The 25,147-nt window shown below is 40.6% G+C and overlaps 1 protein-coding gene across 1 annotated transcript in view; it reads right to left on the bottom strand.

The window, feature by feature from the left end:
- Nucleotides 1-321: 321 nt before the first annotated feature.
- Nucleotides 322-25,147, bottom strand: part of PAH (phenylalanine hydroxylase) — a 73,933-nt gene continuing 49,107 nt past the window's right edge. The window contains exons 5-13 of the mRNA XM_006141404.3: nucleotides 18,571-18,638; nucleotides 13,163-13,359; nucleotides 10,659-10,794; nucleotides 9,063-9,132; nucleotides 7,491-7,547; nucleotides 3,572-3,667; nucleotides 2,906-3,039; nucleotides 1,356-1,471; nucleotides 322-994 (exon numbers count right to left, since the gene is read on the bottom strand). Coding sequence (XP_006141466.1) covers nucleotides 951-994; nucleotides 1,356-1,471; nucleotides 2,906-3,039; nucleotides 3,572-3,667; nucleotides 7,491-7,547; nucleotides 9,063-9,132; nucleotides 10,659-10,794; nucleotides 13,163-13,359; nucleotides 18,571-18,638 — 918 coding nt within the window. The 3' untranslated portion in view covers nucleotides 322-950. The remainder of the gene's footprint in view (nucleotides 995-1,355; nucleotides 1,472-2,905; nucleotides 3,040-3,571; nucleotides 3,668-7,490; nucleotides 7,548-9,062; nucleotides 9,133-10,658; nucleotides 10,795-13,162; nucleotides 13,360-18,570; nucleotides 18,639-25,147) is intronic.

Consider the following 25,147-nt stretch of genomic DNA (forward strand, 5'->3'; position numbering starts at 1 on the left):
TCTCTGATCTTTTCTCATGTCACATGATTATCCAGCTAATGTTTTTATAAACCAATGAGAATAATATTTCATCCCCCAAAATACTATAAAATTTTGTAACCACTGATGTTTTGTAACACAAGTAAAATTTCACTTTTGTAGTAGATTTTCTATTTGATAATATATTCATTTAGTCATTCAATAAATACTTACTATTTAACAACTAAGTCTTTAGTTAACATCTGTTGCAACATGAGCATCTTCAAAATGTTTTCCAAAACAGATATGATAATTACTTGGAAAATGAAATTGGAAGTTGTGGGAATCAAGAGGAGAGTTTCATTACCTTACATAGCAGTATTTATTGTGATAATAAAACATACACAAATGTTTTATATTATGCCATAGAACTTTAATACTTTTATAAATATTATATGTTAATGGGCCCCTGATTAAAGGTAATCTATATGGGTAAATTAACAAAGAAGAAAATCATAGTTAACTCAAATAGGAAATACATTTTATAGGTTAAAATTTATAGTAAGTCCAATCATTCAATTGTAATTACCATCTTGTGTTTACATTTAGCCTTATATATTCCTCTATGGCAAATAACAAAAGCATATATGAAACTGGAATGAAGCAGGCCTCAGATCCTAATTAACATTCAGGAAGTTGAAATTCCTCAGTAACAAATCATTGATTTAGCTGAGTTGAGATGATGGGATTATCATCTCTGAATCAAAGATGATCCCAAAAGATCCACCATTATGCTTTAAGGGTATATATTACTACTCTGTCATTTCAGTTTATTTTGATTTATTTGTTGATTTTCCATTTTGTTCCAAAAAGGAGTTAAGGCTGTCATTTCAAATTAAAGTTTGCTTCTCAGACTTTTTTCAGATGAAATAGAAGTAGTTGAATGGCCATCAAAAGATACTCTGTTGACAGTCCAGGTTAAGTCCATGGTGTTACTTTATTTTCTGGAGAGCATTGCAAAGGATTCCAACTTCACCTACAAAGAGAAACACCATCCAAATAGGTCACTCATATATTAACACCCTTTGAATGTCCACAATGTACAAAACCCTAGGGACCAGTGAGATGTATGGATACGTTAGGCCAGGTATGGAAAGATGGGACAGTGGTAGGGGGTAGGTGGGATCTAGGAAGGTCAAAGGCGAAAAAACACTCAAGACAATCCTGGCTTTTTATCCATATCCTTCTTCCTCAGTGAACCTGTGGCTTATGTGCAGAAACTTCTCTCTTTAAGTCAATATTTTACAAATTTCTTATTGTTCGTATGGTGAGGGTAAGAAAACACAGCTCTCCATTGCTGGGAAAGAAAGTGGTCTCTTAGGGTGTGAGTTACTTACTGTTGATGGAGTCAGCCAAAATCTTGAGTTGCTGGGTGTTATCCAAGACTTCAATCCTTTGGGTGTAGGGGTCATATCGAACTGAGAAGGGTCGAGGGATTGTGGCAGCAAAGTTTCTGAAACCAAAACCACAGGCCAGAATGAAGGTCACTACTTAGAAAAAACGTAATTCCAAGAGATTTCTTGGTGGTACTTCACTTCATGGTATGTAACACAGAAACCTCACTAGAACAGGGACTTTGGAAACCATGGCTGAGATAGTAAATGGAGTTTTAGTGCAGCCTTCCTGAGAAGCCTTTATGTATATCCACATGTGTGTACAAACACATGTATACACATATTCATCTAGTCACCTAACTTCTAAAAGACAAAGATCACTTACAATAAAAGCATACACAATAAAGCCTCAGACTCTTATCATTAAATAAATCAGAAGAATGAGTAAAATCTAGCCAAAGAGGGGTCAGCAGGTGGCATGGTGGGCATAGCTGACTGTGGTTTCAAGCAGCTTGAACTTGAAAAATTGGACTTACTATAAATTTTTGCATGCCTGAAATCCCAAGAGAACAGAGGAGAAGGGATAATTGCAGTGGCCATCTCCTCTGTGGGGTGATTTCTCTCTCTCTCTTTCTCTCTCAAAGTGTACAGTTTCTTGCTGTACTGCCTCTGAGATTCATGTGCTCACCAGTGATTTCTTAAGTGCTTACTCTGTCAGGCAGTATTCTAGGAGTTAAGAAAAGAGTGGAAAACAAAAAGAACAAAATTCCTCACTCTATGGAGCTCAATTTTTTTAAATTATTTTATTCGCTTATTTATTATTATTTTTTCACATGGATTTTTGCCAGAGAAAGAGAAAGAAGAGAGAGAGAGAGAGCAAGCTGCCAGGTTCAGGACTCAAACTGTGGTCAGCCATGTGGGAATTCCAATGCCTTAACTACCACACCAACTGCTGGCCCCTAGAGCTCAAATTTTTATATATTACAAGTTAATCAGTACTAAGGAGGAAAACAAATCACGGAAGTGCTGGTGGCAGGGAGGGTAGAGATTTTTAAATAACTTGGTTAGAGAAAGACACACAGAAAATTAAATTTGGATGAGAATATATAGTCATTGGGACAGTCATGATGCATTTTTGCACAGAAAAACAGGTCATGACTTTTCCATTGACCTTATAAGAGAGGTGAGGAAACAAGTTATGGAGGTGTCTTGGAGAATGAAGTGAAGATGATACTTCTCCAGGTTAAAAGAATTCTGACTAATTTGAGCTGGGGGGCAACTATTGTGGCCACTCTGTACACTGGAGGGCTCAGTGACTGTACTCAGTGGCTACACTGGACAGGGGCCAGGTGGTAGGGTTGTCTGCAGGGGTCTCCTGTCTAGTTACCCAACAGACAGTTTGGGAAGGTAGACAGATTCACTCCATTTGCTGCACAAAGTGGCTGTGAGCATTGGTTTCCATTCTCCTGGCCAATCACCTACAGATTTGTGGGTCTGTGCCAGAGGCCCACAGACAAAAAATGCCCCACCCACCCACCAAGGTTGCACCTCACCTCACTTTCTCCTTGGCATCATTAAAGCTTTCTGCCACATAATACAAGGGCTGGAACTCTGTGATGGTGTATTCCTGGACAGCTGTCTTCTCCAGCTCCAGTGGGAGGAGCTTTGGCTTATCCGATAAGCAATACTGCAAGTCCCATACAGAAAGTTTACACAGTTTAATCAGGATCAGTGGTCCCTGCTGCAGACCCTTCTCTCATCTCATCCTGATTCTGCCTATATCCAGCCCAAATGCAATAAACAATATACTAGTTTGTTTATACTAGTTTCCCCCTCCCCTTCATAGCCCATCTAAAACCTACAGCCAAGATAGGAAGGAATAATTATTCCAACCTTTTCAATTAAAGTGATCAATAGATGATGTGAAAACCAATTACATATCCTGGCATGTATTTTTATCAGTTGTATGCATGGTTAAACCTTAGAACCAGGTGGCCCCTTCTCACTAAAGGACTATGCACTGGCAGTTTAATTTCTACCTCTAACGCACACAGCCATGTTCAAATCACAGCTGCTAAGATACCAATCACTGGAGGATGAGCTCCCAGGTTACATCTCAAAATGGATGTAAATCACGTTTTAATAATATCAAGAGAAGAAGAATGGTCTCCTGTACCCACCACTTTCAAATACATCCTTGGCTCCCATTAAGGTCATACCTGTAATTCACCAAAGGATGACAAGAGCCCAGCACCATATGCCTTTATGGAGTCTCCTTGTTTGCAGAGCCCAAACTCCACGGTAAACCAGTAAATCTGGAATGGAAAGTCAAGCTGAGAATACATCCTGGGATAGTTAACTTTATGACAACTTGCCTGGATTAAGCAATACCTAGATAGCTGGTAAACAATATTTACTGTGCATACAGGCATTTCTGGAGGAGGTTTGTGTGAGAGTCAGTAGATATAGTGGAGAAGGTCTACCCTCAACTTGAGCAAGCACCATCAAGTTGGCTGGGGACCCGGATGGAACAAAGGAAAGTCAAATGCACGCATGCTCTTTCTCTCGGCTAAGATGCCCTTCTTTTCCTGTCCTGAAACATCAGAATTCCAGGATCTCTGGTCTTTGATCCCTGGGACTTGCACAAGAGCTCTCCACTCTCCCACACTCTCACAGCACCGCCCAGATTCTTAGACCTTTGACCTCAGACTGAGAATTACACTGTGGGCTCCCCTGGTTCTGATAACTTCAGTCTGTGAATGAACCACACCATTGATGTCCCTGATTCTCCAGCTTGCAGACAGCATATCATGGCACTTTTCAGCCTCCATAATCACATAAGCCAAATCCCCTAATAAATCCTCTCTCCTCTCTAGATAGATACACATTTGGATCTTATTGTTTTTTTCTCTCTGGAGAACAATGACTAATACATATCCCAAGGGGGAATAAAAAGACAGCAGATGGCCTAGGGCCAAGAACAGGACCACCTAGATAGTAATCCATACAGGTCTGTTCTCTGCATCAGGATGACCTAGGACCATTTCTCTGTATCCCTTATCTCACCTACCTAATCACTGACTGAATTTGAGGTACGATGAAAACATCAGGGAATATCCCAGAACGATATCCCTAAAGAGTTCCTCTCTTTAGGACAAAAACTCATCCATCTCTTTTGCTTTTTTCTTTGTGGCATCAACTAGAGTGAGATGTTACTAATCTGCTCTTAAATTGGGAAGGCCTATCAGATAATTCCATCACATACAGCAATGAGAAGTAGAGAACTGGGCAGTGACAGAATCAATGAGGTGAGTGTTCCATCATCCATGCTAAAACTTAGAGTGTTTCGGAAGTCAGTCACTACACTCATCTCTGCAAATAACCAAGTTCTCTTGTTCCAACAGCTCTGAGTCCAACATGTCCTAAATGCCTGGCCTGGGGAAGAATCCTAGGATTTTGGAGCCAAAAGGAACTCAGGGCTCAGTTAGATGTGGAGGCAGAGGGTCCCAGAGAATTAGGGGTGAGTTAGCAGTTAACTTTATTTATTGAATTAGAGAATGTTAAACTTGGGAAGGCTGTCAGAGTTCAGTTGGTCTGTCTTTCTCACACATAGATGATGTATCGTCAGCCCAGGTAGTTAAGGCAATATGCATACAGTTACACAGAAAATTAAGGCAGAGCAAGAAAGCAGGATTATTCAATCATATGGATTTTTTTTGAGAAGTCAAGTTGGTGATAGGTCCTTTTGTGATTGTTATGACTGGCAACATGATACTCCAAGTTTCAAGTTTGTCTTCTCTGAACAAGAGAGAAAGTTTACCCAGCTCTGCAACTTCTTTGAAAGCTGCTTCTGGCATGTCTGCAGCATCCAGAACTTTAAAACTCATGTTCACACTAATTTAATTCTTTAGACCCTCACAATGTATTTTTTGAAGGGCAGGATATCAACTATTATGTCCATTCTTAGAGATGGGAAAGTAAATGCTATTGGGCCATCGAAAAAGTTATGACATGTTTTTTTTATAGAAAAATGTGTCATAACTTTTCCAATCACCTAATATATTTGTCCAGGGTCTCAGACCAACCCATCAGTATGAAAAAGGCTTCTGGAAATTTTGAGCCTTTCTAATTAATTGAATTTGTAAATTTTTACATGGATACATCACATTTGTGGCCAATTCCATTATAAACTTTCATTTTTCAACCTCCATGTCAGGCACATTATAAGAAATGTGGCTTAGTGACTGGGGAGGGATGTTCTGGAATTCGAAAGAAGGATAAAGAAGGGGAAGTCACCAAGTATGCAGAGTTACTGTTTCCCTAACCTCAGGGAATGGGTATCATCAGATTCCCTTGTGAGAGGAAAAGTTCTACCTTGTGTCTGAGAAAGGAAAGATACTAATGCTGACCCCAGAGCAAAGATAGAGATGTAAATATTCCCCCTTCAAGGGAATATGTGAATCTAGACTACTTGATACACATACTTTCTGTCCAAGAATTTTCAAGGATTATTGCAGGTTGATCATCCCTGATTCAAAAACTACAAATCTGAAATGCTCTAAAATTCAAAACTTTTTGAGTGCTAACATGATGCCACTAGAGAAAAATTCCATATTTGACCTCATGTGACCGGTCACAGTTAAAATGCTGCAATACAAAAAACTACATCAACCAGCTCCATGGCCTGGTGATTGAGGCAGCTGGAACCACTATGGCTGACTATGTAGTTTAAGTCCTGGACCTCACAATTTGAGAAACATACTAGGCACACGTGTGTGTGTGTGTGTGTGTGTGTTTTGTGTGTGTGTGTGTGTGTGTGTGTGTGTGTGCACCCGAAATCCCAAAAGGAGAGAGACATGCAAGAAAAAGAACTGTGATGCAACCATTCACCATGGAGGGATGCCTTCTCCTCTTCCTCCCTCTCTCTGCCTCTCTCTCTCTCTCTCTTTCTCTCTGGGGAGTGTACATGCCCTCTTAAAAAATGATATAAACTTATCTCTCATCTATGTGAATAAAATGTATATAAAACAAACAAACTTTATATTTAGACTTGGGTCCCATCTACAATCTATCTATCTATCTATTTATTTATTGGATTGTCAGAAAAGTAATGACACAATTTTACGAAGAAAAATATAGAAAAAATACATCATGACTTTTCCAACAACCCAACACAAATAAATGCAAATATTCCAAAATTTGAAGAACAATATCTGGAACACATTTGACTCCATGCATTTTAGATAAGGAATTCTCAATCTGTATTGCAGCCCATTGGTGTTTTTAAGGCACTCTGCTTTAAACTACGTACAAACATCTACATGCAGATCATTTCAACCATTAAGGAGAAATAAAAACGCAATTTGAGAAACATACTAGGCACACGTGTGTGTGTGTGTGTGTGTGTGTGTGTTTTGTGTGTGTGTGTGTGTGTGTGTGTGTGTGTGTGTGTGTGCACCCGAAATCCCAAAAGGAGAGAGACATGCAAGAAAAAGAACTGTGATGCAACCATTCACCATGGAGGGATGCCTTCTCCTCTTCCTCCCTCTCTCTGCCTCTCTCTCTCTCTCTCTTTCTCTCTGGGGAGTGTACATGCCCTCTTAAAAAATGATATAAACTTATCTCTCATCTATGTGAATAAAATGTATATAAAACAAACAAACTTTATATTTAGACTTGGGTCCCATCTACAATCTATCTATCTATCTATTTATTTATTGGATTGTCAGAAAAGTAATGACACAATTTTACGAAGAAAAATATAGAAAAAATACATCATGACTTTTCCAACAACCCAACACAAATAAATGCAAATATTCCAAAATTTGAAGAACAATATCTGGAACACATTTGACTCCATGCATTTTAGATAAGGAATTCTCAATCTGTATTGCAGCCCATTGGTGTTTTTAAGGCACTCTGCTTTAAACTACGTACAAACATCTACATGCAGATCATTTCAACCATTAAGGAGAAATAAAAACGCAACGTTTCACTTGTGCAGATATAACATACTATATTTTGACATTTTCCCAACTGTTCTGGTTTCCTGAGAAGGAGCAAGCCTTTGAAGATCTATGGCTATAAGCCAGAGACTACAGCACTCCCACCATCCACCCAGGGAGAGAAGGGACTTACTGTGGCGAGTTTCTCAATGTACTCATCGGGTGCACCCAGAGAGGCAAGGCCAATTTCCTGAAATTGTGGAGAAACTGAGTCACTGGCACAGCTTAGGATGCCCATCTCCAGTCTTTACCCTCGATATCCTCAAGTACTTTTGGTTCGAGAAACTGGAAGGGTAGAGTTGCCATGAACTGGTATAGAGAAGGCTGCTGGTGGAGAAGGTTTGAATGAGAAGATCCTGGATTCAGTTTTGGACAGGATGACAGAGATGTCCAACAGACATTCAAGTGGAGATGTTGAGTAGGCTGGTGATACGCAACTCCAAAATTTGGAATTAAAGTCTGTACTTAAGATGTAATTTTGGGGGACCAGAAGTTAGCGTAATGACTATGTCGCTGGACTCCCATGTAGTCGACCATGGTTCGCGTCCTGGACCCGGTGGCTTAAAACTCACACTGGGCGCGTGTGCGTGCATGCCCAAGGTCCTGAGAGGAGAATGGAGGAGAAGGGATTGCGGCGTGGCCATTGCCCCTGGGGGGTGATTTCTCGCTTTCTGTCTCTCTGTCTCTCTCTGTATGTCTGGCGAACGCACGTGCCCTGTAGCAAAAATCTCTCAAAAAAAAAAAAAAGATGTAAGTTTGTTCATCATCAGAGTAAAGATAATAAATCATGAGATTGGGTGAGATCTCCAATGAGCAGGAGAGGAGATGTAATGATTGGGCTGCTTTAAAGCAGGAGGCTACATAGTCTGTGCCTCTGTGTCCCTCCCTGGGCTAAGTCCAAGGGTTGCTTCAAGTTATGGTTAGATATGCTTACATATTTAAAGTGAACCAAATTCACACAAATTCTTAGGTGAGCTTCACTTCCCTGCCCTTTCTCCATCTTCACTTGTTCCATCTTGTCCCAGGTCATAGTGCTGGTGGCAGGGTTGGGTGCATGCATGCATTGGATTTATCATTCACTCTCCCATGATCCCAGATACCCAACTATGGAAACCATGGCTGCCTCTCTTAGTGCCTGGAGTGAATTACTGGAATCTCTTCTCTCATCTAAAAGCATTTTTTTAGCTTTCTCATTACTGTGAAAGAGGAATCAAAGTGTAGGTTGCTGTTTTGATAAAGGCAACCAGATATTTGGCTTGTTTTTATTTTTATCTTTTGGTCAAATATAAGTCAGGCTATTGACATTGGATTTTGGGCAAATATCCTTTTACTTATTTTAAACATACACATATGACAAGATAGACTCTAAAATGGGGGAGAGGTAAGAGGTACTAAGAGAACTAGGAAGTAAGGTGATTTCTGCATGGGCATCAAGGAGACTTTTATGAATGAAAAATCTCTCAAAGTACACCTGGTAGGACAAGGGATATTAGAAAAGTCAATATCACACATATGGACTCAGAGGATGAATGGTTCACCAAGCCCATGCAGTAGTCTCTGGAATAGTTATTTAGCTAACTCCACAGAACTACACACCTGCCTCGGTCACTGCTGCAGATTGTGAGAGCTTCGCTGTGGCTCAACTCACTTGAGCAATCCAGGTCCCAGCCCTGTGTCTAGAAGGCTAAAGAGATCTGTTTCTTACCTGGGAAAACTGGGCAAAGCTGCGATCTGAAAACAAAGGGACATGTCCCAGAAGCTCATGGCAGATGTCCCTGAAAGAGAAAGCATGAAGATTGGAGGCAAGAAGGATTAAGTTAGCCCAGACTCAATTTTTCCACATGAGGAACAGGCAGGAAGAATGGAAACTCATCTGGGCTTATGACCTCACTCTCAAGAATAAGTGATATGCAGAGCTTGGAGTCAGATGAAGCAAAGTACAAGAGATTAAATAAATAAATAAATAAACCTAAAACTTTCTTTTTGAAATTAAAAAAACCTTTTTGATAACTGCAGTAAGATATATAGCCCCAGCTAGGTGCTATATTCATTCTACTCACTGAGGCTTATGCCTAAAGTCAGACTTGTGTTCATGGACATGTATATATCATCTGTGCTTGCTATTCAAAATATTTAGATTAATTAAGATCATTAGTGAATCAATAAAATGGGAGGGGGAGGCATAGAAAGCAACCATAGATACCAGAGACAGTGTGGGAGGAGGGTGAGAGATGGCAGAGGTAAGAGAGGGAATCAAGGATGGGGAAAAAAGCAAAATATATAGGAAACAAGAAATGGAAAATTATTTGTTGACGATAACATGTATGTTGGTGTGCTTCATTGAGCCAATATATAGTGTATTCTGGATGGGAAATCTCATTTTGTATGCTGTAATGATGTACCGTAAATAAATGTAAATAAATTTAAATTTTAAAAAAATTTTAAAAAGAAGAAAGAAGATGTGTGTGGGGGGAGAGGATTAAGGAATAGCCAAGGGTCTTAGGAGTCTGTTCAGTGTGATGCAGAACAGAAAAGCCAGTATTCCCATGGGCGTCCTCTTATACACTTTTGTGAGCTGTAAGTCAGGTGCCTGTCTCATCCCAAGTCTTCTCCTTATAGTGCCTCCCTGGAAAGATACAATATGCTCGGTTATTTTCAATGAGGACTTTAAAAAACTCTACTGCTCTTCTCTGAGTCTACAGAGAGGCAGCAGTTGGGGGAAGGAAAGCTGCATTTATTTACACTCTCTATGCCACACCCACTAGGAATAGGTTTTCTGATTTGCCACAATAAACTTTGCTGGCAGGGAGAAGTAATTCTGGGTATCTTCACTGAATTTTGTGTGTAAGTTCTACGTGACTAAGGAGATGGCTAAACTGCAAAGTAAGAAGTGTAGTGGCCAGTGATTCTCTACCTATTGCCAAGCAATCTAAACAAAGAAAGATTAGCATCATCTAGATGTGTATTTAAGGGGTGTTGAAATAGCATAGGGGCCACTTGTTCTTGCTCCCATTTGGAACTTCATAGCTCTGACTTTGGAACCTGTAGATCTGAGTGGGACCTCTTGCTCCCACTGCCTGGGAGGTCTGAATCCTTGGTTCACAGGATGCCTCAATCTCCAATCCATTTGGTGTTTTTGGATGGAAAGAAATCCTCAGAGTAGATCCATTCCTGGGGAACCACCATCCCATGATCCAAGAAATAAATCCTGTGGACCATCTGGCAATGAACCCAAACTCCATTGCCTGCAAGAGATGGCGCTCGCTGCCCTGGCAACTGGTAGCTGGAGGACAATACTCACGGTTCGGGCGTGTACATGGGCTTGGATCCATGCCTGATGTACTGTGTGCAATGAAAGACTCGGAAGGCCAAGCCTCCCAAGAAATCCCGAGAAGAAAGCAGGCCAGCCACAGGCCGGAGGCGGAAACCAGTACAAGCTGGGAAGCAAAGATGATAAAAATAAATAAATAAATAACTCAAAGCCCATCACAGCAGAACCAGCAGGTCCTGAAGACCTTCAGGCAGAGAAGCAGTACATGCAGTTGCCCATAGACTTTGATGCCAAATAGGCTTGGCTTCAAATCTCTGGCTCACTACTTTCTAGTTGGGTGATTTGGGACAAATAAATGCACATTTCTGAGCCTTATTTTCTTAATCTGCAGAACGTAGATAGGTACTTCTTAGGGACAGTCCAAGAGTCAAAACAGCCAATGACTAAAATATTGATACTTAGAGCCTAGTACATTGGTGCCCAATAAATTTAGCTTGCATTTCTGTTGGTTACAGTGGAATACTTATTCCCTACCTCTGCTGTTTCCGAAGTAGGGGTAGGGGCTCACTCCATTTCCCTAAAGAAAAGAGCATGAAATGATCTCTCCCAGCTTCTGTACTGTGGCTTATATAGTTCATTCTGTAGCAAGTGACTTCTCTGGTTGGAGTGCTTGGGAATAAGAAATAGATATAATTGGTTTGACTCTTTCTGTACTGCTCTTTCTCACTTGAATGCACACAGAAAGCACATCAGGTTTGTTCTTGAACAAACAGTGGATTAGGCACCAAGAATTGGCAGGTAAGTTTACCTAGGCGAGGGGTAAAATATTAGTCATTTAGGCTGCACATCTGTACCATGTTCTCCAAACAGCTGTTTTTAAAGCTGACACTCGGATCACCATTTCCCTGTTCCTCTAACATTCTCTCAACTTGTTCTAAATTGAAAAAAGAAGAATGGCAGTGATTGCGATAATAATAACTAGCACTGTATGTACCTATCACACGTCAGACACTGTACTAAGCACTTTGCAAGTACTAGCTAATCCTCACAATGACCCTAAATAGGTGAGGAAGCTGAAAAAGCATGGAGAAGTTAAAGCTCTTGTCCAAGTCACAAGTCTCAAGCAGTCTTATTTCAAAGTCTGTTCTTCTAATGACTACTGTATTATTTCCCAAGCAGCTAGTATTATTGTTATCGTCATTCTTATTATAGTCATAGTGCCAAGAGTAATTAATTAGTGTCTGATCCTCTTGCCTCTCCCCTCATGTTTTCTTAATTTTCAAACTCACTTCAGAGTGAGCTTGAACTCACTCTGCTTGGACACTCACTCCTCTCTTTATGTGAGAAGTAAAGATTATCTGAATGGAATGGACCCAAAAGGTCATCTAGCCCACACCCAATCTATTCAGGCTACAACTTTCCTTCCTGGCGTGTAATTAGTTACCTTGGCTCCTCTGCCCAGTTCTGATACAAGAAAGTCTTCATTTCTATAAACCTGTAGTCTGTCTCCCTACTTTCCTTCATTCTCCCTGGCACATAGTAGGTGTTCAATATATGTTAGTTGGCTGTTTCATTTTATTGTTGCTGAAATTAACATACCTCTGGCAGAAAGGAAAACAGCTATCTCCCCTGTAATTGCTCCACAGAGGCTCATCACCTAGACAATGTATTTACCCACTGAGTTATTCAGATTTCAATTTCATCCACTTCCACTGGGCACCTACTGTACATGCAGCACTATGCTGGGGGCTTTCTTGTGTAACATCTTATTTCATTCCCACAATCCTCCTATGGAAAACCTACAGGACTGACATAATCTCCATTCAATAGGTGACAAAACTGAGGCAGGTTCCCCAGCTAGAGAGGATGAAAGGCAGGATGCATAGACTCAGTGTTTAGGGTTCCCGGCACTGCCCCCAAAATAGCACTTTTATTTTATTTTATTTTTTTCCCATGGGGTGTGTGCACTTGCCAGAGACAAACAGACAGAGGGAAAGTGAGAAATCACCCCTTGGGTGATGGCTACACTGCAGTCCCATCTCCTTCATTCACCATTTGGGGCATGCACACACATGTACCCAGAGTGATTTTCAAGCTGCCAGATTGAAGACTCGAACTGCTGTCAGCAATGTGGAAACCCAGAACCTTAACCACCATGCCACTTGATGGCCCCAAATAGCACATTTCTTACATATACACAGACTGAGGCAATCTCAGAACACAGCAGAAGATGCAGGGAGAAATGTAACTGGACACCCTGGGCTTCTAATATGAAAAGAAATTCTTTTCAGGAACATGTATACAGAAAAAGACATGCCTGGTGTCTTTGCTTGGCTTGGATGAAAATGGACTAATGATGGAGGCTAGAGGGAAGGTGGAGCACTGTGAAATTCAGTTCTTCCTGGGAGAATCAACCTGCATGCATTGCCACAAACACACACACTCATACTTGATGCATGTGCTTCTTCCTTACCCCTTCCTCTGCCCCAGCCTCCCCTGCCTCTGCTGGGCCTTTGACCCTGATGTGAACTTACTTTGTAGGAATTGAGAAACATCTTCCAGCTGGGGAATATTATCTTCACGGAAGCCGCAGTACTTTTCCAGAAGTGGGAAAATGTGATTGTGCTCGTAGCAAGCGTGTGTTTTATACAGGGACTTCAGGGTCCTGAACACTGTCCCCCATGTTTTCTTTTCTTCCTCTGTGTATTCCACTCGAGGAATGGGCTGTCCACTAGAACATAGATATGAAATTTCTGTCCCCACATGGCAAGGGAGAGCAGATTACCCCAATGCAGAAAATGTTGGCAGAGTAAGTCAGGGCCCAGAATGTGTGAACTGCCCCCAACGACTATAGCAGAGTTTGCGTTATATCAAGGAAAAATTCTACTTCACACAGAAAACTTTATTGCTTTGGCTTTTCTTTGTTTCACACTTGTTAAGACACCTTTTTTGAGAGAGAGAGAGTTTCACTAAAGGGTATATGCATTCACTACAGAGAGAAAAATGAGAAATCACCCTCCAGAAGAGATGCCCATGCCACAATCCCTTCTCCTCCATTCTCCTCTCGGCATTTTGGACATGCACACACATGCTCCTGGTGTAAACTTTAAGCTGCCAGGTTCGATACTCTAACCACAGTCAACTATGTGGGAGTCCAGCGATGTAACCATTATGCCATCTGCTGGTACCAAGACCCAGTTTTGTTTTGTTTTTTTTTTCAGTTTTATTTAGTCTACATTCACTCACTGTTTCCAAGAATGATTTAGTTAAGCAATGATAGAAGTTCTCCCAACCAGCTGCCTGAGGTTTGCTCTCACTTCGGGAAATCACTTGGCTTTTCTATTCTTCTAATGCTCCAACTATTTATCCAGCATGGAAATTCACTTGCTCTGAGGAGCCAGGCAGGTGACAGAAAAATGTACAACGTAAGGTTTAAGGCAAAAGCACAAGAATGCACCCTCTTTCTAAACAGGAGCAGCTAAGTTCAGTGAGAGTAGCATGCTGTTTTGTATATGTCCATTAAAGCAATTGAATCTGTGGGCTAACATGGATTTAATATGTGGGCCATGAGTTTGAGGACCTCTTGTTTCGTGGGTGTACACTTTCTAGACTTGATATTTCTGCTCTCGGGACTTTGTAAAAGTGTTTAAAGAAAGGCTAAAAGTTCACAATGTGTATGTGTATGAAGATATCACCTTGAATAGTATAAATATATATACCATTTTTATTTGTCAAAAACAAATACATTCTAGATCAGAGGTAAAAAGATGAATAAACATATAAATAAATATTGAAAGGGGGATAACTAACTAAATGAAAACGTAAGACGGTCTAAGTGTGCATCTGAATCTATTCTGTGTGTGTTGGGAACATGTTTGTGCGTCTACTCGGGAGAAAAAGGCCTGTGCATCTGGAGTTCAATGAACTGCACAGGTGACTCTGATGCAAACTATTACTTACGATCAGAAGTTTGAAATGTCCTTGTAAAAACCACCTAAGAAGATGTGAACAAAAACAAGTGAAAACCGAACAAAGCCTGACTTCAAAGTGACTGTTCCTTGGACTGCAGGCCTGATTCCCTAAGAGGGGACAGAGAGTCCAGGACGAAAGAAGTCTATTTACCTCAAGATTATGGTTCACCATCACACTTTAAACTAGGTCCCTCCTGTTCTTTCAAATTTGAAGCTCATTCAAATACAATGAAGAAAAGTCACTGTTGTTTTCTACAGAACCACTTACTTAGTTTCTGGTGGGGGGGGGGGACACAGGAATTTTAAAAATGAGAGAGAAAGATATATTTTTGCCTAAGTATTAACTGTCAGAGAACCTCAGAGGGTCTTGTGGTGGCCAGCAACGATTTTGAAAAGAACATTAGTAAACCCCTGCCTAAGAATGCACCATTCTTTTAGGGCTCAGTGCTGATGATGAGAACAGGATTTGAAAAGGAACAAGGCTGATTCAACACTTAGTTCAATCCGTGTCCTATCTGTATGACCTCATTAAGACAACTTAATAACCCTCTCTGAGGAGCCATTACATGGGCTAATAATATGTAATTATTTGCAAGGTATGGACAAAATTAAGTGAAATACTCAGTACAAAGTGCCTTACATTGGTACTGATAGGTAACAACCATTGGGTAAATGATCATTATCATTACAACTGATTCTTGTTTCAAAAGAAAAGCATCTGCTGTTTCTGCAACAGCTTTGAAAAGACAGTAGCGTCATGGGCACCAGGATGGTTGGCATTTGCTGTTCCAGGAACCCAGCGTCTGATCCCTTCTTCCAGTAGAGCACCCTTCTCCTCTCTCCATCTGTGAGGTTTGGGTGAGATAAGACTTTACTCCTACAGTGAGAGGTGGGCACATGGTCAGGCTTGGCTGATTAGAGTGAATGTCTCATTCCCTGGCCACAGTGACAGTTGTGAGATGGTCCCTTGTCCTAAGGAGAGCTGGGGAAACTCAATTACAGAACTGTGATTGACTTTGTTGGAAAGAGCCAGAACCTCTAGATGAGTTGGAGTGTCAACCTAGAAATGCTAGAATCCAACTCCAAGAGAGATGAGGCCCAGACCTGAGAGCTAGGTCAACACAGAAGTCATGGGCCAGAGAGAGAGAGGAGACACTGAATCCTGGACCTGCCTGTGCTAGGTATGCTCCTTATTTATCAGAGCAAAGAAAATCACCCTTTTTGTTTAAATTGACCTGCAGCTGAAAGACACAAATTTCTATAATCCATTTACTCTATTTCTAGATAACACTTTGAAGTCCAACTCCCCAGTTCCGGAAATAAAATCAAAACCTCTCATAGCTGCCTTCTAGATCATTCTAGAAGCGACTCCTGGCTCTGCCTCTGATTCACCACTTGAATCTTCACTCTCATATGGTCTCTAGTGTGCATTCATTTATTCAGCAAACACATCCTGAGCATACATGAAGCTCTGTACAGTAGTGTACAAATCATTAAAAAATCTCTGGCCTCGTGTAGTACATTTTCAGTAGGAGAAGACAGAAGGTCAATGGAATTTTGTTAGATGGTGATAAATGCTATGGAGAGGGAAAAGAAACAAAACAGCAAAGCTATAGAGTGTCAGGGTGAGGTGTCAATTTTACGTAGGATGTGGAAAAGGCCTGGCTGGTAATCTCTCCTTTGCTTCCTTCTGGAATTTTCCTTTAAGCCTAGATATGCCTGTCTGAGGTTCTCACTTAGCTGTCCTGCAGCTTTGGCATGCCAGGAGCAGTCCCTGAAGTCTGGAGCAGCAATAGTCCTATGTCCCTTATGTACTTCCTGCAGCAGCTCCAACCAACCTTCATGGCATGAGGGCCTGCTTCCCTGAGAAAAGACAGGAGGGTCTGAATTCTAATTTTTGCTAGCTGAGTGAGACCTTGGACAAATTCTTGAAAGCAAAACAACCAACAAAAGCACAAAAAGGTGTGTGTGTGTGTGTGTGTGTGTGTGTGTGTGTTGGGGTGGGGGTGGGAAACCATGATGCTAAATTGACTACATAAAGGGCACATGTTTACCATATGACACTGGAAACAGGAAGGCAGAGTATTGCCTTTTTTACCTCAGCTAGGACCATATACCTCAACAGACTCATATTTTCCCCCTGCTCTATGCGTGTCTTAGAATGACGGTGAAAGCAAGCAGCAAGTATTGATTTGGGGGTGAAGGGTCACACATACATTTAGGTGCATAGGTGAATTCACAAGCGAAGAATCTGCAAACAATTAGGATCAATGATACCAGATGCAAGAGACTATTTCAAACAAAGAAGGAGTAGTAAGCACATCAAAAGCTTAAAATAGATGAGACAAAGTAGGTTCTAAAATTTGAGGACAAGTTCCACATATAACTAGGCACGTGATCTTTGGCACCTCAGTTAACTATCTGAGCATCGTCTGTTAAAGGTAGAAAATGGACTGGAAGATCCCTAAGTTTCCAACCATTTATGGATGGTTTCCAATAACCAATTTAACTTACTTGATTGGCAGCCAGGACTCTGAGGCATTCCATCAATTTCCCTCTTTGTTAAGAAGTTTGACATTTTTATAGAAAAGAGATTGAGGTGGATCTATTTCTCCCCTCAAATACCAACATACCTCCTTGATTATGAGAAGTGTGGTTTCTATTCTCTGAGAGTTCCTGGACACTCAGAAGAGCAGTGGAAGATAATTTTGGAGTTAGACAAACCTAGGGTTCAAAACTAAATTATGTCACCTCCTAGTTACATGACTTGGACAAATTATTTAACAAGCTTTAGTTTTTCCACCTGAAAAATGAGGTGTTATTAAGACTAAAAGAAATAATGTATACTAAGAACTTAGCAAAGCCCAAGACACATGGCAAAGAGATAAGAAACACAATGCTATTTCTGACTACTTGAAGAAGAATTCTTGCTTATACCTGTGTTGATGGTGTCCACTTGATCATGCTAGGACAGGGGAGGTCACCACCTCTGTGATTCCTGCTCAGCACGAGCAAAGCCCAGATGGACTTAGATCTGACCAAGGGCAGCAGAGTTGTGGTTCCTTCTACTACCATGAGTCATTCAGAGAAGGAAATTTTCTCATTTTTGAAAGTAACGTTGCATATTTCAGTATACCAAGTCCCATCAACTCTTGTATCTCTCTGAGATTCTATCAAGTCTTATCACTTCCCTGTCTTGGAAACCTTTTAAGTTTCTTCTGGGAGGGTCTTTTTCTATTCCCTTAACCTACAGATGGCGCTATCTCCTAGACACTGAATTTCTCATAGCAGCATTTCTATAGTTCTCAAGGACTCAAAGTAGCAAAATCGTTCTCTTTCCAAACAACATATTGGGTTATCAGAAAAACTGTGACGTGTTTTTTTTCTATATTTTTTCTATGCAAAAATGCATCATGACTTTTCTGACAACCCAAATTTTGATATTTGCATTTTCTTTTGGCTAAAATAGGATTATGGAAAAGCATAGAACTCCACACATTAAAAAAATCCAGACCTGTCATAAAATTGCCCCTCACAGCTGGGTCAGACCAGATAAAAGTAGAATGCTGAAGCTTGGCCTGAAATTGCAAATGATTCATTATTTCAGAGGAGCAGCCAGCTCCTTCCTGAATGTAAATGATTCTCTTTTTCCTTCTTCCCTGTTTAATTTTTTAATTTTTTTTTTTCGCCAGGACTGAGGCCTTTTATAATTACTTCAGACACCACTGCATAATTAGATGACAAAGCTTGCAAGAGAGCTGGGTCTCAGCACTGTGGGTAATTTGTTTTGTTCAGCAGTAATTTTTTAGTATACGTTATTGAAGAGTTTAAAACACACACACACACACACACACACACACACACACACACACACGGCCCAACTCTCCATGTTGGTATTTTCCAACTTAGGGTAAGGAAGATACAGGCTGAGATGTGCTTTCCTCTCATCCCCACAATCGAGACAGACTTACTGGCGGTAACTGTAGGCGATGTCAGCAAACTGCTTCCGTCTTGCTCGGTACACAGGATCTTTAAAACCCTAGGAGAAAAGGGACACTTGATTCTTCAAGGTTTTGGAAGGAGAGTCCTGGCACTTTCATGAATGTCTTAAATAGGGTCTCTCAGGTTATGACACTGCATGTCTCCATCTGATTATACCCAGAAAATATAGTCTCAGTTAAACTTGGGATAAGCTTCCCACTGGATACTGTGAGCGACACTTTCAATTTAGTAGGAGCCTCCCTAGCGTGAGACTCCAATGCAAACAGTATAGGGATATACTCTGTCCTGAAGAAATCTCATCCTCAGCATTTATAATTTATAAATGTGCTAAATTAGGCATAGGTAGTAGGGAAAATATCTATGATGAAGATACACACTACCTACTTGATTCCTAGCCAGTGTATATGTCTAGCACTGCCTCCTAACTTCTTGATAAACGCAGCTCTTGATGAATAAGAACACTTCTTGATGAATTCTTACTATTATTGCAGTTTTTAAAAATACCACTTGTGACATGCCTACTATGTGCCAGTTGGTGTATGTTAGGAATTTATTTCCTTTACAGCTTCCACAACAAACATGTAAAGTAGAAGAGCATGAGTATCCCCTTCCTTCTAGAATAAAAAGTGGCTCTGAAGACTGAAATCATAGCAAAGATGAGGCCAAGAGTTGGATCACACAGTCTGCATTCTTTTCACTACACTTAGTAACTGGTAACCTTTCAACCTGACAATGAACCAGGACATCTGTCCTAAGGACATGGAAAAGATGATAATGGCTTCTCCCTGGAGGCTGACTTGCAGGCAGCCCTTTTTACAACAATTTGTAAACAGCAAATCACAACACAGTGAAAAGAGGCTGCATTGTTAGAATGTGTCCCCCACCCCTCTCAATTTATGTGTTGAAATTTGGTTGCTGCATGATAGTATTAAGAAGGTGGAAACATAATCCAGCCATAGTATTGAGAGGTGGGATCTTTGGAAGGTGATTAGGATTAGATAAAGTCTAATGGGTGGGTCCCAGTCATTGAACACTAGTGGCTTTACACGTAAAGGGAGAGAAACCAGGCACATACTCTTGGTCTGTTGCTGTGTAATGCCTTGGGATTCTGCTGAGTCTTCACCAATAAGAAGGCCCTCACCAAATGTGGCTCCTTGACCCCTAGACCTTCTAAATCCATGAGCTGAATAAATTTCTATTCTGTATAAGTTATCCAGTCTGTGGTATTTAGTTATTTGCAATAGAAAAGATGGATTAAGCAGAAGCCAAGTGTATCTTTGAGAGTTTGGGGTAAGGAGGAGACCCATTCCTGAATTGGAAGTGATCCAGCTGATTAAAAGGGTGTTTCTCAAAAAAAGTTGGTTATAATATGGATTTGGGTAAGATAATAGACTGGTGTCATCAATACAGAACTCTGCTTTGCTCTCTCTGAACATTTCCCAATAAATCTTACCGACTATCACTTCAGCTGGCGAATTCTCTGCCCCATAATCCCTCCAAATCAAGGTGTTAATTAGTCAAAAAGCAAAGCTTATATCATGAAGCATACTATTGGGTCATCAGAAAATTCATGATTCGTTTTTGCATTAAAAAAAAGAAAAATATGTCATGACTTTTCCAGCAAACCAATATTTTAATGAGTCCTTTAAAAAGATAAATATTCCCTTATTTTCAGATACTATATTTTGTTTTGGTAGCTTGATCACTTGATTGATTATTTTTTAGGTTTTGCTTTCTATATCAAGGCTTACCAGTAATTGCAAAGAATCAGAAGTCAGTGTATACAATGTAACTTCACCTGAGAACATCTGTAGTAGTACGGAGTCTGACACACAGAAAGAACTATAGACACTTGTTGAAAGGAAGAAGAAAAGGAGAGTGGAGAAGGGAGGGAGGGAAATGATTATCTGGTGTGTTTCCTGGGATTTATTTTAAGGAATAGAAAAATCTATATGTTTCGCACTTAAAAAGTGAAGTAAAATGACTACAGGTTTTTTAATTTTTTAGTAGCACAGTGGTAACACATGATGTTCTGCAAGGCTGACGCACATGGGAGGGTCATGGGTTCATGTCAGGAAACTTCTGTGAACACACAGAGTATGCTTATGCACACAATCTGGAGCTGGCTGAGGATGAGGGTGATCACAGCATCAAGACCCTGTTGTGGGAGCCAATAGGTGGCAATTTGGTTAAGGTGCTGGACTCCTATATGGCTGAACATGGTTCAAGTCCTGGACCTGGTGGCTTGCTTTCTCTCTCTCTTTCTTTCCTTCTCTGGTGAGCACATGTGCCCTATAGTAGATTTTTTTTAAAGAATAATAATAAATAAAAATTAACTAAATGCTTTTTTAAAAATAAAAACAATACCATGTCAGGGTACTGTCTGTCTTTTTCTCTGTCTCTCACACTCATGGAAAAAGTAAAAACATAAGTTTAAAATAAAAAGACAACATGGTATTATTACAAAGTATAACTCGATTGTTTCTCCTCGAGCACTGAATGGTTTAACTCATTAACTGCAGATAAAAAAAATCTTATGAATGTAATCATTTTTCTTTTTTTCTTTTTTTTTTTTTGGAGAGGTTTTTGCTATAGGGTGTGTGCTCGCCAGAAAGGCAGAGTGAGACAGAGAGACAGAAAGCGAGAAACCATCCCCTGGGGGGATGGCCATGCCGCAATCCCCTCTCCTCGGAGGATGATTTCTCACTTTCCTTCTCTGGTGAGCACATGTGCCCTATAGTAGATTTTTTTTAAAGAATAATAATAAATAAAAATTAACTAAATGCTTTTTTAAAAATAAAAACAATACCATGTCAGGGTACTGTCTGTCTTTTTCTCTGTCTCTCACACTCATGGAAAAAGTAAAAACATAAGTTTAAAATAAAAAGACAACATGGTATTATTACAAAGTATAACTCGATTGTTTCTCCTCGAGCACTGAATGGTTTAACTCATTAACTGCAGATAAAAAAAATCTTATGAATGTAATCATTTTTCTTTTTTTCTTTTTTTTTTTTGGAGAGGTTTTTGCTATAGGGTGTGTGCTCGCCAGAAAGGCAGAGTGAGACAGAGAGACAGAAAGCGAGAAACCATCCCCTGGGGGGATGGCCATGCCGCAATCCCCTCTCCTCCATTCTCCTCTCAGGATCTTGGGCATGCACGCAAATGCCCCTGGCATGAGTTTAAGCCACTGGGTCCAGAACTTGAACCATGAACTACATGGGAGTCCAGCGACATAGCTATTATGCCAACTGTTGGTCCCATGAATGTGATCATTTAAACTACTCTTGGGTCTTACAGTTTGGGTCTTGGGTCTTACAGGTGAAAATAAGTTAGTTTGGGATGTGTGGTAAGAATTCAGGTACTATGACTTGATTTCAAAGCAGTACTAATAAATACATCTTTTTAGGAATTTGTTGTACTAAGAAGAATGCTTATTCGTTTATATCTCCATTTTTCAGATTCAAAATAAACAATTAGTATTTGTCAATCATTAAAGTTCTGTATTATTTATGCACATGAAATTTTTCTACTGTGAGCATGAATTTCTTTTATAATTAGAAAAAAGGCAAAATAATAGTGAAAATCAACCTCAAGGGAACTGCTGGTGACACAGTGGTAATAGAGAGTTCTGCGATGCTGGACGCACATGGGAAGGTCCTAGGTTCATATCCTGAGGTCTCGTGTACACGCTGGGTGCACCAGTGCCTTTATTTCTACCTGGCTGGGGCTGGGGCTGGGAGTGATTGACAGTACAAATACCCTCTTGGGGGCTCTCTCTCACAGAAGAAATAAATAAAACTAAAAAAATCCCAACCCAAATCGTCTTGGGGAACTTGCAATATTCACACGTTGAGACACATGAATACACACACATATAATCTGCTCCACAGATTCGCCTCATGGGAAGGTTTCTAATCATGGTGCTTTCCAGCTCTAAGTTTCTAAGGAGTTTATTATCAGCCTGCCAGCGGCCCCTGCCAACCACACTGCAGAGACTTTTGCTCTCTCAGGCACCAGAGAGTAGAGAGATCGGTAACCTTAAGCCCATCATCTCAGGGATTTGGCCCTGCACCCTGTGTGCTGCCAAGTGGCCACGGGGCCTCTGTGGTCATCTGCGTGGTACGCGTCCTGAATTAGCTACAGTTGGTGATGACTGATCACCCTGCCTCAATTTAGACTAATAGCAGCAATTTTGGTAGCACTGCATGTAATTTATTTATAATCACCCTGTCTCAATTAAACTAATAGCAGCAATTTGGGTTGCACTGCATGTAACCAAGTATGTTTTGAGAGGAAAATACATTGTTGGTGAAGGAGTGGTGAGGGGGGAGTGGGGAAGAGAGGATGGGAGAAAGTGGAGAGATTTCTGCAGAATACAAAGATACTCTGTCAGATGCAGGCAGCACACAAGCCCTTGTCTTAATCTCAGAAGTTTTGGGTTTTGGGAGGTGTGGAGGGGTGTGATTATCATCATACAGGAGTTAGGAGTTTGGGGGATACAACACCCAAAAAAATTATTCTGAGGATTCTTCTAGACCAAGAAATTTATGTCATCATTCCTTGATATCATAGCTGAGGTTAAACCTCAGAAACGCTATCATGAAGCTGGTGAGGAGAACGCAGTTTAAAGTTGGGGGAGCTGGCTTGCAATACTAACTCATTTACTCATTAGAAGCATGGCCTGGGGTTGTCCAGTTCACTTCTGAAAGCCTTTGTTTCTTCATCAGGAAAACAAGGCTGTTAATTACACCTACTTCACAGTGATGTGTGGATTAAGTTAGATAATGCAGGTAAGTCATCCAGTACAATTCTCAGCACATGGTAGGAACTTAAAGAATGATTCATTTGTACAAATTGATGGGATATCTAGATGCTGAGGCACATGGCTTATCACATAGAAAGATATACAGTGCTCTGGAATGGGTCATTGGGTCCCACCATTCAGCCTTGCACTTGGTAAACAATATCAGCAGGATTCTCACCTTGCTCTTTCTATTTTATTTGGGCCAATAAAAGGAAGCTTTTCATATTCCTAAGTCTTATGCTAATTGGGAGAAGGGTATTCACAGAAGACAAGAGACTCACGCTGGTATGTTAAGTATCTGCCCTTCCCGTCCTGTAGACAGTCATCACCAACTGGCCAAAGAAGACTTGCCAGCCAACAAACTGGAAGAGTACAGGAGTTCCCTCTGTACCAACAGAGGCCACATTCTGAGAGTAGCAGTGGATGCCTGCAGCTGCAGGTACTACTGAGCTATATCTATATCTATATATCTATATCTATATCTATACACATACTCTGTTTGGTCCTGCCCATACATATGATATTGTTTAATTTATCATTTAGGCACAGTAAGAGATGAATACAATAACTACTAGTAAACTCAAGCAATTATAACAACATAGTGTATGTAATAAGATCTCCGTGAATGTGGTCTCCCTTCTCTCTCTCTCAAAATACATTGTTGTACTGGATTCATCTGTTTTCAGACCCTGGTTGACTGTGCTGAGACTATGGGGAGACTACTGTACTGACCATGTCCCCTCCCCTTGCTCACTCTGTCATAGACTAAGAAGCCTATCTGGAAAGGACAAGGACCTGGTTACCCAAGCTGGTAACTTGGGAGTTATAGTTTTACTTCTCCCCTCCCCACTTCTTCCACATCCAATAATCACTTTCTGCCCATTCTACCTTGCAAGCCTTTTGAGTCTATCCTGCTTACTCATTCCCACGGCTGCACCTTCATTCACTCAGCCCGCTGTTCTTTCTCCTGGGACACTGTTCTCCACATGCTCAACTCTGTGTCCTGTTCACCCTCCACTTCAGCTCAACATGACGTGTAAAATGGACATCTAATGAGGGCACCCCCCCTCTTTAAAATCCATCAATGGCTTCTCATACCCTTTAGAATAAAGTCCAAAATCCTCCACACAGCCCATGAGGCTTTATAAGATCTGGCCCTCTGTTTCCCATGCTAAGCCATACTTTCCTCACACTGTGCTTCAAAATGCACTGGTCTTATTTTAATTTCTTTTTTTTATAGACCACAGATTAGTTTATTTTTAACACCCATCATGCAATGAATTCATAGGGAATAGGTTCCAGTAGCTCAGGCTCCTTTCCATTGGTTCTCACAAAGTGTGCTTCTCTGGGTGGAGCAGGCTGGTGCTTTAGTTGAACCCAGGTACCTTTCTCTTTGGCTTCTTTTTTTTTTTTTTTTTTCTGGTCATTTTCCTTCACACATTTTAGGATGCTATCTCTGATCTTAGAACGCTTAATAGGCTCAATGCTCACCTTAATTCTCTTGGCAAGAATCTTGCCCTTAACTTGTTTGTTCACAACAATGCCAACAGCATGCTGGGTAACATTGTAGACTCTTCCAGTTTTGCCATGGTAACATTTGTGGGGCATTTCTTTTTGAAGGATACCCATTCCCTTGATGTCTATAATAGTACCTTTCTTGTAGATTTGCATATATGTTGCCAAAGAAACAACTCCATGTTTTCTAAAAGGCCTAGAGAACATATATCGGGTGCCTCTCC

This window comes from Tupaia chinensis, unplaced genomic scaffold (assembly GCF_000334495.1).
Source record: "Tupaia chinensis unplaced genomic scaffold, TupChi_1.0 Scaffold000054_1, whole genome shotgun sequence".
In the NCBI taxonomy this organism is placed as follows: Eukaryota; Metazoa; Chordata; class Mammalia; order Scandentia; family Tupaiidae; genus Tupaia; species Tupaia belangeri.